The sequence below is a fragment of the Anolis sagrei genome, chromosome 1 (genome assembly GCF_037176765.1).
Source record: "Anolis sagrei isolate rAnoSag1 chromosome 1, rAnoSag1.mat, whole genome shotgun sequence".
NCBI lineage: Eukaryota > Metazoa > Chordata > Lepidosauria > Squamata > Dactyloidae > Anolis > Anolis sagrei.
This window is the reverse complement of record NC_090021.1, coordinates 9,946,649-9,967,726: the sequence shown is the minus strand read 5'-3', so window position 1 is coordinate 9,967,726 and position 21,078 is coordinate 9,946,649. Positions and strand designations below refer to the sequence as shown.

At 40.5% G+C, this 21,078-nt stretch overlaps 1 protein-coding gene across 2 annotated transcripts; it reads right to left on the bottom strand.

Annotated features, from left to right (window-relative positions):
- Nucleotides 1–1,437: 1,437 nt before the first annotated feature.
- ESCO2 (establishment of sister chromatid cohesion N-acetyltransferase 2) lies at nt 1,438–20,483 on the bottom strand. Of its 2 annotated transcripts, none has more exons than XM_060754648.2 (11): nt 20,325–20,483; nt 19,021–19,080; nt 16,188–17,193; nt 13,621–13,711; nt 11,786–11,840; nt 11,034–11,151; nt 8,815–8,946; nt 6,144–6,233; nt 5,105–5,248; nt 4,102–4,286; nt 1,438–2,127 (listed from the first exon to the last, which is right to left on the bottom strand). In XM_060754648.2, the coding sequence occupies exons 2-11, from the start codon at nt 19,062–19,064 to the stop codon at nt 1,995–1,997; spliced, it is 1,998 nt and encodes a 665-aa protein (XP_060610631.2). In that variant the 5' UTR covers nt 19,065–19,080; nt 20,325–20,483; the 3' UTR covers nt 1,438–1,994. The 2 variants fall into 2 exon arrangements, with proteins under 2 accessions (XP_060610631.2, XP_060610629.2); XM_060754646.2 differs by having other exon boundaries at nt 20,314–20,373.
- Nucleotides 20,484–21,078: the final 595 nt, after the last annotated feature.

The window sequence follows — 21,078 nt, the reverse complement described above, 5'->3', positions numbered from 1 at the left end:
GGTGTGAATGTTTCACCTGACCACCTTCATTAGCATTTGAAGGCCTGGCTGAGCCTGGGAAAATCTTTTGTTGAGAGGTGTTAAGATGTGCCTGGTTGTTTCCTCTGTGTTGTTTTGCTGTTGTAATTTTAGAGTTTTTTAATACTGGTAGCCAGATTTTGCCCCACCCCAGCCATTCCACAGATATATAAACCCATTGTCCTAATTCCAACAGACCTCACTACCTCTGAGGATGCTTGCCATAGATGCAGGCGAAACGTCAGGAGAAATGCCTCTAGAACATGGCCATATAGCCTGAAAAAACCCACAAGAACCTAGTGATTCCAGCCATGAAAGCCTTCGACAATACAATTTTGAAGAATATTTGAAATCTGAACGTTGAAGCAAAGACAAGGTTTAAGATACATAGAAGAAGTAGAGGGAGTTTACTCTCCTCTTGGTTATAAGAACTAAAACTGAGTAAGTTGTTACTTTAATAAATAATAGATAGAATGGCTCAAGAAGGAAGAGCGGAAGTCGACAAACTTTTTAAAGCGTGTGGGGCAGTGGTTCCCCCTCCCCCCTACTCTTTCTTTAGAGGAAGAAAAATCCTATTTTTCTATTTTCTACAAAATATTCCCCCTCTTTCCCTGTATGTTTATGTTTTTATAATTAAAATCAATAAAATATTAAAAAAATATATTTTGCTCCATTTTGAAGATGCTTTGAACTTGATTCCCAACAGGCCCTATCATATGATGTTCATCCCATTCTTTCAGAAATCAAGTGGAATCCATCTGCAAAAGAGTCCTCTTACACTCTGGCTTCATGCAGTATCGAGCCCTCGAGATATGTAGTTTTCTCCAGGTACACCGGAATTGTGGCGCAGCTGGCTAAGTGTCAGCTGCATTAAGATCACTCTGACCAAAAGGTCATGAGTTCGAAGCCAGCCCGGGCTGGAGTGGGTGTCCAGCCATTGTGTAGCCCGTTGTCAACCTTTGCAACCCGAAAGACAGTTGCATCTGTCAAGTAGGAAAATTAGGTACCACCTTAAAGTGTGGGGAGGCTAAATTTAACTAATTTATGAGGCCATAAAGAAAAAAGACTCCGGGGAATGTGGAATGCGGAAGAACTTCATCGGTGTCGTTGATGGACGATGAAAAGCAGCAGCTCCCCTGGCGGCCAGAAAAAATGTTAAATAGCCTTGGTGTATTTGTCTGTTAAACGTTGTTTGTCAAACTGGCATTGAATGTTTGCCATATATGTGTTTACTGTAATCCGCCCTGAGTCCCCTGTGGGGTGAGAAGGGCGGAATATAAGAACTGTAAATAAATAATAAAAATAAATAATACTTGCAAAGCACACTGCCCATGCCTGATCAACAAGGGTAACTCTATTTGCAGACTGGGCTGTATTGTATTTTTGTTTCCAAATATCAATAAACACACAACACCAGACTAAAACACGCAAATATTTATTTGTCCAGACTGAGTCTAACAAGATTTAGTGCAAGAATCACACTGGTTTGCAGGCACAATCTGCACAGCTTTTGGATTTGCATCCAACATGTCAGAGCTACAGAACCAACCCCAGTGCTAACAGGTGCAAACAAATAAAAATAAAGGTCAACTAGTACATAGCAGCATTAACACCTCCATATCCCGCCCCCTCTTTCCACAAAGCAGAGTTTCCTTAGTATAACAGAGATACTTTCTTAACACAACAAGCAATCAAAACACAAAAGAGTTGATTGCTAGCGGTAGCAAATATTATGAATTGCTGAAACAAACATTAGGTGCAGCTAGAGAACCTTTCATATGATCAAAACCTTAAGATAAACTTCAGAAGTTCTAACTTCCAGAATTAAAACATTTTAAAAGTACAATTTCCAATTGACGTTACTTACAATATTAAAATCCAGAACAGAGCACAAGCAAAATGGCAACAGGTATCTATTTCAAAAGTAGGATCAATCCCTGTGAGGAGGGGCAAGCTCTCGTCGTTTGGAAAAGGTCTTAACTGAGGAAATTATAAACAAGGAAGTTGGGCGTCTGGCAATACCTGATGGCAAATAGCTTGCCATCTGGTGTAGGATCTGAAAAGGCAATTTCATCGGTGCTTAGGTAAGAGCCAAAGCAGAACGTTCGCCTGGAAGAGAAAACAATTTGATCAGTGCACACCAACTATTCAGTCCCCTTTGCACTTATTACAACTTGCAATTAATGTACAATGGGTTGCTTAAGGTTTGCAAAAACTACAAATATGAAGATCCGAAGGGGTCTTGTCGCACCTCAGAGACCAACTACAAGCTCCATTTGCCTATTGATATATAAAGGCAGGTATTTTTGTTAGGAATTGTGGGAGCGTATTCCAAAACACCTGGAGACCCAAAGTTTGCCCATGCCTGACCTAGATGGTGTACAGTAGACTTCTTGGTTTAACTCTACACCTGTGAAACTGTATGCATGCCAGACGTGGTTCATAAAGGAAATGTGTGATGTGGTTAATGTTGCTAGTACAGGTTTACAACAGGCTTTTTCTCAGTAATTGGGTGTGTTATCTGCTTCAGTATATAACAAGGCACTAGGTTTGCAAGCTTTGCGTTTGGCTTAGCTTGATGGCTTGTTTGAGCTGAAGAAATCATTGGCTGTTGCACCACCTGACACCCGCCGGGAAGTAGCAGCCAATAGTGAAAGGACCAAGGCAGAGACATCTCCAGCTCATCCCGTTTGGGTATCAGCCAGCACGTCAACGACTTAAATCTAGAAATAGTTTTGTAAGATCTACAGAGACACTCGCTGGAACACCTCAGCAAGCGAGCGTCCAAAAGTGGCAGGCTCAAACCCAGAACCTCAATCCATGGCTGATACCAAATGAGAGACTCCCCCCTGGGCACACAGAAGACTGGGCGACTTGGAAGGCGCTGAACAGACTGCGCTCTGGCACCACGAGATGCAGAGCCAACCTTCAGAAATGGGGCTACAAAGTGGAATCCACGACATGCGAGTGTGGAGAAGAGCAAACCACCGACCACCTACTGCAATGCAACCTGAGCCCTGCCACATGCACAATGGAGGACCTTCTTGCAGCAACACCGGAAGCACTCCAAGTGGCCAGCTACTGGTCAAAGGACATTTAATCAACTACCAAACTCACAAATTTTGTGTTTTGTCTGTTTGTTTGCTTTGTTCTGTTAAAAATGTAATATAATTGACTGGTTGCCCTGACATGACAAATAAAAGCCCGTAGGCGACTCAAGGCGATTAACAGGGCAAAACTCAATGCTTACACTGTGATAAATACAATTAAAAACATATAATAAAAACTAAACACATCAATAAAATATAAATTCATAGTGTCTCCTTGTTAAAAACGTTGTCTGGACTCATTGTCTAGTCGTTCCATTTTCCTGTGTCAATTACTCTACATTTGCAAATGTTTGTTCAAAAAGGCATGTCTTGACTTTTTTCCCCGGAATGTTAAAAGGGAAGTGGCCGATCTAATATCTATAGGGAGGGCATTCCACAGCCGAGGGGCCACCCCCACCAAGAAGGCCCCGTCTCTTGTCTCCACCAAACGTACTTGTGACGAAGGTGGTAACGATCTTAAGATCCTAGATGGTTCATAAGGGGAGATGTGTTTGGACATGTAAGTTGGGCCAGAACCGTTTAGGGCTTTATAGGCTAAAGCCAGCACTTTGAATTGTGCTTGGTAGCAAACTGGCAGCCAGTGGAGCTGGCGCAACAGAGGAGTTGTACGATCCCTGAGCACCGCTCCTGTTAGCAATCTGGCTGCCATTTATGTCATTTATATTTATGGCAAGATAAGAACATTCTACTGATAACCTGTATTATTTTGCTATGTTTTTGAATATTGTCGTGTAAAGAAGAAGACTCACTGGATATATTATTTGTTGCATATTGATGAGATCAATTCTTCTGTTTTGCTTTGCGTTTTTGATCTACAGTGAATAGAACTATATTTTTGTTTCTACTTAAAGCAACAGACTTATTTGTATGCTTTGAGTTTTTATCACACCAAGAGTAAAAGGGGCTGAGACATTCTGCCAGCTACTAATACTATTCTGACAGTTAATGCTGGTAGTGAGATGCGATGCTTCACCTGAGCACATCCACCATGCGGCTGGCGACGTGCCTCCTCCTCATCAGGCTGAAGACCCAGATTCGGCTGATTCCGCAGAAGACATTCTCCGGCTCCGTCGAACAGCACCAAACACGCTGAGGCTCCAGGCCGCTCTTATTGGGAGAATCCAGAGCTGTCGTGGGCTCTGAAAGCACCCGGAAAGCCTAGGAAAAAATAAGACAGGTGTGTCCAAGTTAAATGAAAAGGCAAGAAACCTAAACTATAGGGTTGTTGTAGGTTTTTTCGGGCTATATGAGAGGTGTTAAGATGTGCCTGGTTGTTTCCTCTCTGCTGTTTTGCTGTTGCAATTTTAGAGTTTTTTAATACTGGTAGCCAGATTTTGTTCATTTTCATGGTCTCCTCCTTTCTGTTGAAATTGTCCACATGCTTGTGGATTTCAATGGCTTCTCTGTGTAGTCTGACATGGTGGTTGTTGGTGTGGTCCAGCATTGCAGCAGAGAGGAAACAACCAGGCACATCTTAACACCTCTCAACAAAAGATTTTCCCAGGCTCAGCCAGGCCTTCAAATGCTAATGAAGGTGGTCAGTTGAAACATTCACACCTAGCTCCAGCAGAGAAGAGCTCTTTGCCCCACACCAGCCATTCCACAGATATATAAACCCATTGTCCTAATTCCAACAGACCTCACTACCTCTGAGGATGCCTGCCATATGCAGGCGAAACGTCAGGAGAAATGCCTCTAGAACATGGCCCTATAGCCCGAAAAAACCCACAAGAACCAAACAATGAGTGTTTTGAAAAATACGAAGCATTACAAAATCCTAACCAGGGCATCACGGAGCACCTAAGCTAGTCATTTGCTAAAGTAGCAATAATGAAAGTTTTGGTCAGTCACAGAATCCCAGATAACGTCTCAGAGGAATGACTCCATCTTCCATAATTCCATTTGGAAGGTTCTTTCAGCATTGGAGGTGCCATAGCAGGTTATATTTCCAATTTACACAGCAGCAAACCACTCACCCGCCTGACAGGTTCAGCGATTAAACAGCCAATTATCTTCTTTTCATTAGATACAAATAGGTACGTTTGAATCTGAGTTGGACAGGTCAGTACCACTTGTTTAAACCCAAGTTCACTATCGACAAGCTGACGAACATCTTCGGCCTGTGAGAAGAAAAAAATGGCATATAGAATGCATAACAAGCAAAATCCAATGGGATTTTGGCCCTCATAAATAAAAGTCTATTGTCTAGATCCAGGGAAGTCATGCTCCCCCACTATTCTGGCTTGGTCAGACCACACCTGGAACCACACTTTGTTCAATTCTGGGCACTACAATTTAAGAGAGAGGTTGACTCGGAATGTGCCCAGAGGAGGGTGACTAAAATGATCAAGGATCTGGAGAACAAGCCCTATGAGGAGCGGCTTAAAGAGTTGGGCATGTTTAGCCTACAGAAGAGAAGGCTGAGAGGAGACATGATAGCCATGTATAAATATGTGAGGGGAAGTCATAGGGAGGAGGGAGCAGGCTCGTTTTCTGCTGTCCTAGAGACTAGGATGCAGAACAAAGGCTTCAAACTATAGGAAAGAAAGGAGATTCCACCTGAACATGAGGAAGAACTTCCTGACTGTGAGATCTGTTCAGCAGTGGAACTCTCTGCCTTAAGAGTGTGGTGGAAGCTCCTTCTTTGGAGGCTTTTAAACAGAGGCTGGATGGCCACCTGTTGGGGGTGCTTTGAATGCAATTTTCCTGCTTCTTGGCACAATGGGGTTGGACTGGATAACCCACAAGGTCTCTTTCAACTCTGTGATTCTACTATGACTTGAAGGAGTTAGCAGTGGAAGCAATAAAGCTGAGACTCTAGTTGAGGGGAGCATTTCACTGGAAAGTCTGAAATAGTTAAAAATTTACCAAGAGTATTTTGTGAGCAGCAAAGAAAATCACTTCAAATACAAGAATCCCATATCATTCCTGAAACAGATTGGCATGAGTTTTGAGGCAAACAAGTATCATTTCACCTCATGACTAGAAAAACTATGAGAAAACTGTGTTCCGTACCTTTTTGGTGGCATACTTTGGATCGCTCTGCCTGATCAAGACTATTTTCCCATCCCAAAATTCGGCAGCAACGTGTTCATTCTTCCAGCTCTATCAACGGGACGGAAAATGACAGGAGAAAACGAATGTATATTATTAACAGCTTGGAGTACACAGTTGGACCTCAAAACACTTACCTAAGCTATAATGAAATAGGAAAACTGGTTGTTTTTTAATACTAAGTTCTATCACCAACTTTCTGCATTCCAGGTTTAGTTTCCTTTATCTGGAAATCTAAAATACTACAAAACAAAAGTCAAACCCAATGAGGAGCAGGACAAGGAGCTGTGTATGTTTAGCTCTGTGAGAGGAGATTCCATCTGAACATGAGGAAGAACTTCCTGACTGTGAGAGCCGTTCAGCAGTGGAACTCTCTGCCCCCGAGTGTGGTGGAGGCTCCTTCTTTGGAAGCTTTTAAACAGGGGCTGGATAGCCATCTGTCAGGGGTGATTTGAATGCAATATTCCTGCTTCTTGGCAGGGGGTTGGACTGGATAGCCCATGAGGTCTCCTCCAACTCTAGGATTCTATGATTCTATGTATGTATATGCAAACACAGGTCTCCAAAAATCCAAAGATTACTGTATATACTCAAGTATAAGCCAACCCGAATATAAGCTGATTTGAACACAAAAAACCTGGGAAAACTTATTGACTCAAGTATAAGCCGGGGGTGGGAAATGCAGCAGCTACTGGTAAATTTCAAAATTAAAAAAAAATAGATACCAATAAAATTATATTAATTTAGGCATCAGTAGGTTAAATGTTTTTGAATATTTACATAAAACTGTAATTTAAGATAAGATTGTCCAACTCTGATTAAACCATTATTCTAACCTTCTTCAATGTAAATGTGCTTACATATCCTTCCAAAAATAATAGAGTAAAATAATAAATGTAATAAAAATAATAATAGAGGAAACTAATGTACTGTATATACTCGAGTATAGGCCGACCCAAATATAAGCCGAGGCACCAAATTTTACCCAAAAACCTGGGAAAACGTCTTGACGCGAGTATAAGCCGAGGGTGGGAAATGCAGGAGCTACTGGTAAATTTCAAAATAAAAATAGATACAATACAATTATATTAATTGAGGCATCAGTAATTAAATGTTTTGAATATTTACATAAAACTATAATTTAAGATAAGACTGCGGAACTCTGATTAAACCATTCTAACCTTCTTCAGTGTAAATGTGCTTGCAAATAAGAGTAAAATAATAAATGTAATAATACTACTACTACTACTACTAATAATAATAATAATAATAGAGTAAAATAATGGAAATGTAATAATAACAGTACTAATAGAGTAAAATAATAAATGTAATAATAAAAACAATAACATAGAATGATCAATGTAACAATAACAACAATAATATAAATACATTTATTATGTATTTCTAACAGGGTCTATTTCAGCCTTAAAAAAGGGCTGAAAAATTAGACTTATACTCGAGTATATACAGTAAATGTAATATAATAATAATAATAATAATAATAATCAACTTTATTTATACCCCGCCACCATCTCCCCAATGGGGACTCGGAGTGGCTTACATGGGGCCAAGCCCGGACAACATATTACAACAAAATAAAACCAGAGCATAAACAATACTAATAAACAACATCATCAAAATTACATAAAAGGAAAGAAAAGAAAAAAAATAAACACAGTCATAAAGTAACATTCCAATAAGCACAATCACAATAATATAACAATAATAATAAAGTAAAATAATAAATGTAATAATAATAAGAGTAAAATAATGGAATAACAATAAAGTAAAATAATAAATGTGATATAAATAATAATAAGAGTAAAATAATGTAAATGTAATTACAATACAGTAAAATAATAAATGTAATAAAAATAATAGAGCAAAATAATGTAAATATAGTAACAGAGTAAAATAATAAATGTAATAATAATAATAATAATAATAATAGAGTACAATAATGTAAATGTAATAACAATAATAGAGTAAAATAATAAAAGTATTATTATTATTAATAATCAGGCAAAGCAAAGCAAAGCTTTATTCCACTGACTGTATCAACATTAAAAACAAAAACAGAAACGTACACAAATAGACAATAATCACTATCCTAAGACTCCCATAACAGTGAACTAACATACATTCAAACTTGATTAAGTTAAAAGATAATTGAAAATATCATCATTAAAATGGCAAAGTAAAATTACAAACCACAAAAATTAAAAACGAAGATTAAAACAAAGGTTTAAATAGATCATAATAATCATAATAACAAAGTAAAGTTTTTCAGCTTATACTTTAGTATATATGGTATTTATTTATTTATTATCCACCTCTCCTTTCGGCTCAAGGAGGGGCACAATATAGTTTAATACATCTATAAAATCACATGTTAAAAACCTGTGGTCCCAAGCATTTTGGATAAGGGAGACTCCACCTGTAACACATAAACCAATCTCCAGAAAGATTGGACTAAGCAATCACCAGAATTTTCCACCTCAAGACTGAATCTCTATGCTCACTTCCCTAGCCATTGCCTGGCTGCATTACATTTGATAAGATGTGTTCTAGAAGCTTGATTTTCTGGAATCATGCCAAAATTCAAGAAGTCAATTCGTCAAGGCCAACTTACCACATATCTTATTCCTTCGAGTAACCTCTGGTGATACTGGATATGATGGGCTTCATCCTCTGGATTGGCAGCGGAGTAAACCATGCCACAAGATTTGCAGACAGTGGCACCAAAATGTTTTTGACCAGCATCCTGCCAAGGTAAGGACCATATGAGTATAATCAACAGTACATGTGTCACGCCTGAGGCCTGTGGGCCAAATCCGACCCACCAAACCATTTTAAACAACTACAATTCCTGTATTCCTCATCATCAGGACTAGAGCTGATGGGAATTGTGATATAGTAACATCTGGAAGGCTGCAGTTTGTTCTGTTTAGTCAGGAGAGTGGGGTTGGAATTGAGATATAAGGCTTGTGGAAAGAATTATTGGCATTATAATGTGCTTTAACCTTTCCTGATCTCCAGAGCCACACGTACTAATAGGTTTTCCAGGCTGTATGACCATGTTCCAGAAGCATTCCTTCCTGAGGTTTCACCCACATCTATGGCAGGCATCCTCAGAGGTTGAGGAGTCTGTTGGAAACTAGGAAAGTGAGATGTATATATTTGTGGAATATCCAGGGCGGGAGAAAGAACTCTTGTCTGCTTGAGGAAAGTGCGGATGTTGTAAATGGCCACCTTGATTAGCATTGAATGGCCACGAAAAGCAGCATTGCCCAAACACAAATCAAGGAACATGAAAGGCACTGCAGACTAACTCAGCCTGAGAAGTCAGCCATAGCAGAGCACCTGATGAACCAGCCTGGACACAATATATTATTTGAGAACACAGGAACGCTGGACCACTACCATGTCAGATAGACACAGAGAAGCCTTTGAAATCCACAAGCATGTGGACAATTTTAACAGAAAGGAGGAAAATATGAAAATGAACAAAATCTGGTTACCACCATTAAAAAAAACTCCAAAATTAGGATAGTAAATAAAGAATAACTCTCAGAAAACAGGGGAATTCCAGATGATAATCAAACATGGCCAGCTAACATCTCACAACAAAGGATTTCCCCAGGCAGCAACCAGGCAGCTTTGAAGCTGCAAGGCCATTCAATGCTAATCAAGGTGGCCAATTGCAACATTCACACTTGCTTCAAGCAGAGAAGAGTTCTTTCTTCCACTCTAGACATTATTCCAGATATATAAACCCTACTTGTCTAGTTTCCAACAGACCTCACAACCTTTGAGTATGCCTGCCATAAATGTGGGCGAAAGATCAGGTAAGAATGCTTCTGGAACATGGCCACAGAACCTGGAAAACTCACAGCAAGCCAGGTAATAAGTTGCATTTCCCATTATCCCCAGTCCACATGGCTCATCCTCAAAAGGGAGTGGGAGCTGTCATTCAATAACATCAGGGGAAGCCAAATTGTAATAATATTCTAATAATAAAAAATATAATAATTATATATTTCATGTTATGTGTAATATTACTAATAATATTACAGTATAGTGATATAGTACAATATTGGAATGTATAGTACTAATATTGGGCGAAACATCAGATGAAAATGCTTCTGGAACATGGCCACACAGCCTGGAAAACTCACAGCAAGCCAGGCAATAGGTTGCATTTCCCATTGTCCCCAGTCCACATGGCTCATCCTCAAAAGGGAGTGGGAGCTGTCATTCAATAACATCAGGGGAAGCCAAACTGTAATATTATTCTAATAATAAAAATATAATAATTATATATTTCATGTTATGTGTAATATTACTAATAATATTACAGTATAGTGATATAGTACAATATTGGAATGTATAGTACTAATATTGTGCTATGCTAATAATATAATATATTGTGTTTACATATAACTTGTAAGCCACTCTGAGTCCCCTTTGCGGTGAGAAGGGCGGCATATAATTGTCATAAATAAATAAACGAAATAGGAAACTTGAGGCACAAATCCATGAGCAACAACCATTATGTAATAATAATAATAATAATAATAATAATAATAATAATAATTGGCCCTCTGTATACACAGATCCTCTGTCCATGGATTCAATGTCACTTTGGAGGCAGCCATAAAGCTGATGTTTGACAACTCTGATCTACAGCATTAAAAAAGAGCAGTACAATACTTAGAAGAGCACATAACATAAAGAAGGCATGTTTTACTTAACAGTAAAACAAGGGGAGTAGAATGCTCCTTTGAGTTAACAAGTGCTTCAATTGCTCTCGTAATAGTAACAGCAATACGAATACATAAGTGTACTCACAATGACCATCTGATCCTTTAAACCTTTATTCAGTTCCTTGGACTTCTTGCTGGTTCTTGGTATAGCAGGGATGTTTTGTACATCCACTGTTGGCTGCTCCTCATGATTAGCCCGTGGCCTGAAATATATTTAAGATTTTTCTTTGTCAGAGGGGAAAAATGAGTAAAGAAGTAGATGAAAATGTAATCACACTATTTATTAGTCAAGGTAAAGTATGCAGTGAGAAAAACCTCTTATCCTTACTTATTATTTATATTTATTTACAGTATTTATATTCCGTCCTTTTCACCCCGCAGGGGACTCAGGGCGGATTACAATGTACACATATATGGCAAACATTCAATGCCAAAGACACACAACAGAAATAGACAGTCAGAGGCTATTTAACTTTTTCTGGCCGCCAGGGGAGCTGTCGCTTTCATCGTCCATCTGTGACACTGATGAAGCACTTCCGCATTCCCCGCATGCTTTTGCTGGAGTCTTTTTTTTATGGCCTCGTAAATTAGTTAAATTAGCCTCCCCACATAGGTGGTACCTAATTTTCCTACTTGACAGATGCAACTGTCTTTCGGGTTGCAAAGGTCAACAACAAGCTACACAATTGGTCGGAAGCTCACTCTGACCCGGGCTGGCTTCGAACTCATGACCTTATGGTCAGAAGTGATCTTAATGCAGCTGACACTCAGACAGCCGTGCCACAATCCCGGTGCTATCCTTCTCTGTTATTGCATTATTTATGAATATTGACATACCTCTTTTTGTTGCTGAAGGGTGTGCTACACAAAGGATGAGCACGGTATGCTGACCCTAAAGAGAAAGGAATATCCAGTTAGAATCATAAGAGTTGGAAGAGACCTCATGGGCCATCCAGTCCATCTCCATTCTGCTAAGAAGCAGGAAAATCACATTCAAAGCACCCCCAACAGATGGCCATCCAGCCTCAGTTTAAAAGCCTCTACCACAGTCCAGGCAGAGAGAGCGAGTTCCACTACAGAACAGCTCTCACAACCAGGAAGTTCTTCCTCATATTCAGGTGGAATCTCCTTTCTTGTAGTTTGAAGCCATTGTTCCGTGTCCTAGTCTCCAGGGAAGCAAAAAACAAGCTTCCTCCCTCCTCCCTATGACTTCCCCTCACATCTTCATACATATTCATGTTTCCGCTCAGCCTCCTCTTCTGCAGGATAAACATGCCCAGCTCTTTAAGCCGCTCCTCATAGGGCTTGTTCTCCAGACCCGTGATCATTTTAGTCACCCTCCTCTGGACACATTCCAGCTTGTCAACACTTATTTATTAATTTACAGTATTGATATACCGCCTTTCTCACCCCTGGGCACCTCTTCAACTGCAGTGCCCAGAATTGGACACAACTGACTATGAAGCTATTATTAATATTATTATATTTATTTATGCCCCGCTTATTCTCTCAAAGATGCTTACTAGGCTTGGGCGATCCAGTTCGTTAATTTCGTAATTCGTTATTAATTCGTATTTAAATTAGCTTACGATCCAATATCGAACCATGCAGGAATAGTGTGAGGAGTAATTAAGAATCGAAACAATTTTTCCAATTTTCGTAATTATTTCATAATTATTTTCGTATGTCTGGTGCAAGTTTTACAATCTCGCATTTACCCCACTTCCGGTCCCTTTGCTCTGCTGCTTCCCTCCTCTTTCCTCATGCTTCTTCTTGCCTCACTCTAATATACAATACTATAATATAATATATAATATAATAATAATATAATATATATATTATATTTTATTATATTATATTATTATATATTTTATTACTATATTATTATATTATAATTGTATAATATAATATAATATACAATAATATAATAACATAATATTATAATAATATAATATAATATAATATAATATAATATAATATAATATAATATAGTTGTTTGTTTTATCACACCAACAGTCAACAACAGAGGGAGAGGGAAGCTTCAGAACTTCCCCCTGTCCCATTTGGAGGTTTTTTTTTAGCATACTGCGCAATCGCTTCCACCATTAACGAATCGATTTGTAATTTACGAAATTTTGGAAATTTCAAAATTGTGAAATCTTAAATTTTGGAAGTCCTCAGAATTTAGAAACGCTAGCACACCCTAGAAACGAAACGAGTTTAGAACCAATTTTTTTCTTGATCACCCAAGCCTAATGCTTACATTAAAAACATTTCAGTCCAGTTTAAAATCTACAAATATACAAACATTAAAACAGAATTAAATATCAATGGTATTAAAAATGCAGCGAAAACCGATTAAAACATATGCATTTGAAATTCTGACATGATCTTAGGTAAAGGTTTCCCCTTGACATTAAGTCTAGTCATGTCTGACTCTGGCGGGTGGTGCTCATCTCCATCTCTAATTCGAAGAGCCGGTGTTGTCTGTAGACACCTCCTAGGACATGTGGCCTGCATGACTGCATGAGCCGTGCCTATTGATCTACTCACATTTGCAGGTTTTCAAACTGCTAGGTTGGCAGAAGCTGGGGCTAATGACAGTAGCTCACGCCGTCCCAGTTTAGCAGTTTACCCGCTGAGCCACTGTGATCTTAATTATATATATTTACCTTGGTGAATCTCATTAGAAGGTTTAGTGGAAGAGGTATTCTCATCCTTGTTCACCGCTCTGGATGATTGTTTTGACATTTCTTCTAAGTCCTGTGAATATGATATATTTTGTTAAATAAAGCAAATCGCATAAACATTCCAAAGGTTGCTGTGAAGAGAGATGCAGTAACATTTGCTGAAAAGAAGCATATCTATCTGTGTCTAGCTAGCATGTGTTTCAAATGCCAGAAAAATACTAAAGGAAGCTAAACAGGCTGCTTGGAGTTTAATGGGAGAGAGAAGCCAAAATCAAGAAATTCACAGGCTTTTTTAGTGTTGCTCATTATTTACAGTCCTGATTTTAGAAAATACAGAATTATATGAGAATGCAGAATTGTAGAATCACTCTATCAACTACACAGGGAAGCCATTGAAATCCACGAGCAAGTGGACAATTTCAACAGAAAGGAGGAAACCATGAAAGTGAACAAAATTTGGCTGCCAGTATTTTAAAAAGCCTCCAAAATCAGGACAGTAAATAAAGGGGAACACTCAGAAAACACAGGAAATTCAGACAAGAAACAATCAGGGACAGCTAATCACCTCCCAACAAAGGATCCCCCCCAGGCAGGAAGCAGCCAGGCCTTGAAGCTGTAATGCCATTCAATGCTAATCAAGGTAGCCAATTGCAACATTCACACTTGCCTCAAGCAGACAAGAGTTCTTTCTCCCACCCGTGACCATATACTTCTTTCTTGTTGTTCATCCCATAATGTGGTCCTCATATTGCATTTCCCTCCACCTTTCTGAAGGGCTGTCTCCACTATTCGGTCCCTACGAACTTCTTCCTTAAAAAGATACCTTTTTAAATTATTATCTCATCCAGGGTTTTATCATTTTATGCCGTACGTTTGGCCTGCCCACTGCGTTTGATTTTCATTTTGTTACTTTGCACTGTTTTATTGTACTTTTATGTTTTTACTTATTTTATTATCCTGCCTGAATATCAAGCAAAAAGTGGGTGCTAGGAACAATATCATATGAAAGCTAACTGGCACAACTTGGGGATCACAACCAGACACAGTGAAGACATTTGCCCTTGCGCTATGCTACTCTGCTGCTGAGTATGCATGCCCAGTGTGGAACACATCTCACCACACTAAAACAGTGGATGTGGCTCTTAATGAGACATGCCGCATTATCATGGGGTGTCTGCACCCTACACCACTGGAGAAATTACACTGCTCAGCCGGTATTGCACCACCTGACATCCGCCGGGAAGTAGCAGCCAATAGTGAAAGAACCAAGGCAGTGACATCTCCAGCTCATCCCGTTTGGGTGTCAGCCAGCACGTCAACGACTTAAATCAATAAATAGTTTTCTAAGATCTACAAAGACACTGGCTGGAACACCTCAGCAAGCAAGAGTCCAAAAGTGGCAGGCTCAAAACCAGAACTAATCAATGGCTGATATCAATGACTCAATCAATGGGTGATACCAAAGGAGAGACTCCCCCCTGGGCACACAGAAAACTGGGCGACTTGGAGGGCACTGAACAAACTGCGCTCTGGCATCACAAGATGCAGAGCCAACCTTAGGAAATGGGGCTACAAAGTGGAATCCACGACATGTGAGTGTGGAGAAGAGCAAACCACTGACCACCTACTGCAATGCAACCTGAGCCCTGCTACATGCACAATGGAGGACTTTCTTATAGTAACACCAGAGGCACTCCAAATGGCCAGCTACTGGTCAAAGGACATTAGCATTCAATGGCTTGGAAGTGCCTGGGGGGGATCTTTTGTTGAGAGTGATTTTATGTGCCTGTTTGTTTCCCCTCTGTTGTTTTGCTGTTTTGTTTTGTTGTGCCCAGACACACATCAAGGAACATGAAAGGCACTGCAAACTACTCCAACCAGAGAAATCAGCCATAGCAGAGCACCTGATGAACCAGCCTGGACACAGCATATTATTTGAGAACACAGAAGTGCTGGACCACACCAACAACCACCATGTCAGACTACACAGAGAAGCCACTGAAATCCACAAGCATGTGGACAATTTCAACAGAAAGGAAAAAAACCATGAAAATGAACAAAATCTGGCTACCAGTACTAAAAAAACTCTAAAATTACAGCAGCAAAACAACAGAGGGGAAACAAACAGGCACATAAAATCACTCTCAACAAAAGATTCCCCCCAGGCACTTCCAAGCCATTGAATGCTAATCAAGGTGATCAGCTGAAACATTCACACCTAGCCCCAGCAGACAAAAGTCCTTACACAGATATATAAACCCATTTTTCCTACTTCCAACAGACCTCACTACCTCTGAGGATGCTTGCCATAGATGCAGGCGAAACGTCAGGAGAAAAATTGCCTCCAGAACATGGCCATATAGCCCGGAAAAACCTACAACAACCCAGTGATCCCGGCCATGAAAGCCTTAGACTGTAAATAAAGTTTATTATTATTATTATTATTATTATTATTATTATTACTACATAGGCCATTCTCCATCTGTTTACATTTTCCCAGTGGTGAAAGCCCTTAACGTATCAGCTTTTCTCAGATTCATTTTACCTACCTGGTTCGTAGCCTCAGTTTCCTTTAGATCCCGCACCTTCAAGGCAACAGATTGAGAAGTCTGGGGCTCAGGATTCAGCAGGCTTGATTCAGACACGTTCTCCAAATTTTGACTAGGACTGTGGGTCAGCATCTCATCCTTCCCCACGTGATTAGGTTTCTCCTCTTTTTCAATTTCTGTGGCACCGTTTCCTTTCCTGCCATCTTCAGTTGCTTTGTTTTTAGTGGGCAAGTTGAGCTTGGCTTGTTTCAGAAGACTCTCCGGCTTCTCTTTGACTTCCATCTTGGGAAAGTGTGGTGGGGATGACAGCCCTTTCTTAGAAGCAGAGTTCCCTTTCCTTCCAGCGGTAAAGAATGCCGCCCCTGTCTGGAGTTTCAGTACAGGCTTGAATTTCGTGCTTAAGACCTTGAAAGAGCCCTCCATTTTCTTTTCTGTAGGACAGCTAGCATTCTCTTTTCCCTTGGGAGGAGCAATCTCCAATTTGGTTTTCTTAGTGTTTTTGGGCAAAGCCTTGGGTTGCTTTGAAGCAGCCGGGCGCTTGTATGTTTTTAAGCTGGACATCTTGGTTGTCTGCATTTTCACCTGGGCTGTCTCTGTTCTGCTGGTGACTGGAAGGTTTCCATTATCATTTCCTTGTGCAAGGGGTTGGCTTTCATTTGTTAGCTTCCGCTCTAAAATATTGAGAAATTGCTTGCCTTTGCTGTAAAATGAACCGGCGGGCACAACAGAACGACATTTGGTACCAGACTCTGGGGATGTTGTCTGGGGGGAACCTCTCTGCGTTCTCTGTGGCACGTGGGCAGTCTGCAGGGGCGAAACGTCAAGTTTCTGTGATGCAGCTGACCTTTGCGGCGAGAAGTGGTTTTCTTTATCGTTATCTAGGAAAGCAGATGTTGGCTTTATTGGAGACGCACAATTTTGATCCCAAGACACCTTCGCTGCAGGTAGCCCTTCGGTGAACTCCATCATCAGTTTTTTCACAGGGTTCCCATGTGTTAACTGCAAGCTACAAAACATATTAATATTGCACTTTTTACACATTTCTGAATGAATTTGGCTACCTACTGCAAGTTTCATTTAGGATATGCACTACCAAGGATTTAAAGCTATCTCAAAAATGGCTTGTTGTAATCTTATCATTTTAGATCTATGATGACCTTGGAGGTATCTACGGACAACACCGGCTCTTCAGCTTAAAGATGGAGATGAGCACCACCCCCGCCCCCCGGCACAACCTGGGGATCACAACCAGACACAGTGAAGACATCTGCCCTTGCGCTGTGCTACTCTGCTGCTGAGTACGCATGCCCAGTGTGGAACACATCTCACCATGCTAAAACAGTAGATGTGGCTCTTAATGAGACATGCTGCATCATCACAGGGTGTCTGCGCCCTACAGCACTGGAGAAATTACACTGCTTAGCCAGTATTGCACCACCTGACATCCGCTGGGAAGTAGCAGCCAATAGTGAAAGGACCAAGGTAGAGACATCTCCAGCTCATCCCCTGTTTGGCTATCAGCCAGCACGTCAACAACTTAAATCAAGACATAATTTTCTTAGATCTACAGAGACACTCGCTGGAACACCTCAGCAAGCGAGGGTCCAAAAGTGGCAGGCCCAAACCCAGCACCTCAATCCATGGCTGATACCAGATGAGAGACTCCCCCCTGGGCACTCAGAAGACTGGGCAACTCGGAAGGCGCTGAACAGACTGCGCTCGGCACAACAAGATTAGTACACAGGAAACATGATCACTATGCTCTCTTTTGTATTTGATCACACATCAGATACTTTCCAAATGTCTAGGACTGTGTGATGTATCGGTGAATAATGCTTGCAGATCCGAGTAGGGTGGCCTTTTGCAGCTGACAGATGGTAATTTTGTCAGCACTGATTGTTTTTAAGTGCAGGCCAAGGTCTTTAGGCACTGCACCCAGAGTGCCGATCACCACTAGGACCACCTTGACTGGCTTGTGCCAGAGACTTTGCAGTTCGATTTTTAAATCCTCATGTATAAGCTTTTCCAGTTGCTTCTTGTCTATTATTATTATTATTATTATTATCATCATCATCACTATTATTATTTAAAAAGGAATATACAGTAGAGTCTCGCTTATCCAATCTAAACAGACTGACAGAACGTTGGATAAGCAAAATGTTGGATAATAAGGAGGGATGAAGGAAAAGCCTATTAAACATTAAATTACGTTATGAATTTACAATTTAAGCACCAAAATATCATGTTTTACAACAAATCAATAGAAAAAGCAGTTCAGTACATAGTAACGATATGCAGTAATTACTGCATTTATGAATTTAGCACCGAAACATTGCAATGTATTGAAACAGCGGTGGATCCAGGTGGGAGGCAGACTGCAATGGATGGATGAGCGAAGGTTGGATAAGAGAGACTCTACTGTAACTATACAATAATTTGAAATGGGGAAATCTCAAAACATGCAATAAAGACCTTATGACACTTGTATCTGTGCAAGATATAATCCCAGACTAGTGTGTGTAGGCAAATTTGTGCATAAGAGTGTAACTCTACTGAAATGAAGGACTTCTGGCCCAGGAATAGCATAGTTGTGCTGCAGACCATAGAAAATGCCTAAAAGGGGCCTACTTTGTCCAAAGTGGATAAATGATGCTGTGGATAGCAGGCTCATGAATTTGGGGATTATACTGAATAACCAATATTTTACCTTATGTGTCGAAAATCTATTTTACGCATTTCAGTCCAAATAAACTGTATCCCCAGATATACATTTAATCAGAAAGATAAAAAGAACATTCAGTTGTTTCTAGTGATTTTACAATGGACATCTTACCCATCAGAACTCCGTTTGCGTTTTCTTGGGGTAACCGCAGCCATATCCTTTGTAAAGGGTCTATAAATTAGGAATATTTACGTTAATAATAATCAACAATAATAGGAGCTGCTTGGTTCCCTTTACTAGCTAAACATGCTGGAATATCTATATAAATAAGAATGTAATGTTCGTTTGTTGGATTAACATAACTCAAAAACCACTGGACAAATTGACACCAAATTTGGACACAAGACACTTAACTAAGCCAAGGAGTGACCATCACTCAAAAAATGGATTTTGTCATTTGGGAGGTGTGGTTGCTGGGATTTATAGTAAACCTACAATCAAAGAGCATTCTGAACTCCACCAACAATGGAATTGAACCAAACTTGGCACACAGAACTCCCATGATCAACAAAAAATACTGAAAGGGTTTGGTGGGCAGTGTCCTTTGGTTTTGGAGTTGTAGTTCACCTACATCCAGAGATCACTGTGGACTCAAACAATGATGGATCTGGACGAGACTTGGCACAAATACTCAACATGCCCAAATGTGAACACTGGTGGAGTTTGGGGAAAATAGAATCTTGACATGTGGGAGTTGTAGTTGCTGGAATTTATAGTTCACCTACAATCGGAGAGCATTCTGAACCCCACCAATAATAGAATTGGGCCAAACCTCCCACACAGAACCCCCATGTGGGCCACAGCAACGCGTGGCAGGGGATGGCTAGTATCTATATAATGTTTATTTGTGGGATTAACGTAACTCAAAAAACACTGGACGAATTGACACAAAATTGGGACACAAGACACCTACTAACCCAAGGAGTGGCCATCACTCAAAAATGGATTTTGTCATTTGGGAGGTGTAGTTGCTGGAATTTATAGTTCACCTACAATCAAAGCGTATTCTGAACACCACCAACGATGGAATTGAACCAAACGTGGCACACAGTTCTCCCATGACCAACAGAAAACAAAGGAAGGGTTTGGTGGGCATTGACGTTGAGTTTGGGAGTTGTAGTTCACCTACATTCAGAGAGCACTGTGGATTCAAAGAATGATGGATCTGGACCAAACTCTACATGAATCCTCAATATGCCCAAATGTGAACACTGGTGGAGTTTGGGGAAAATAGAATCTTGACATTTGGGAGTTGTAGTTGCTGGGATTTATAGTTCACCTACAGTCACAGAGCCTTCTGAACCCCACCAATGATAGAATTTGGTCAAACCTTCCACACAGAACCCCCATGTGGGCCACAACAACGCGTGGCAGGGGACGGCTAGTAAAAGTATAGAAACCTACCTGATATTTACCTCAGGACAAGGAGCCAAATAGAACTTTCTCCTGAGCTTTCTCTCTGAAACTCCGTTTGAAACTCTCCCTCAGAGCGCGCCTTTTCTCCCCCCGGTCTCTGATTGGCCAGCGCTCAGGTCCTCGGCGGTCATTGGTCGAGTCACCAGCCAATGACAAAGCTGGAGTTTCCTTCACCTTTTTTCCCCCCTCTCCAAGCTCGCGCTCAATTCGGCGCGCGCTTTCTTTCCCTTCGCTCTCTGATTGGCCGGCGTCCACAATTCCCCGCCCCCTCCCCCCCCCCCGGTCATTGGTTGCTTGGCTTGTCAATATGACCAAGCTCAGGTCGGCTTCGGCGGGACTCTTTTCAATGGGTTGACAACTCCAAGAAAGACACGCCCTGATCAAAGAGAAGGGGGAGAGCACAGAAGCGGCGAAGAGGCAGACACTTCGGGATAACAAGCGACGCCCATTAAGGGAGATCTGCTATACTGTGGGCTCATTTTGGAATTCAGGCTTTATCTGCTATGAGAGTTGTAGTTTTGCAAGACAAGGCTTGTAGTCTTCTCTTCCAGGATCCCATAACACTCAGCCATGCCAGCTAAAGTGGTATCAAACTGCATTAAATGTGAAGTGTAGATGCATATGGTTAATTCATTCTATTCCTAGAAACTTTCTTTACTGTCCAATTTTCACAGCCATATATAATTCCTAACTTTGGGTTTCAATTACTATACATAGATATTGTGATATATATATATATATATATATATAGTG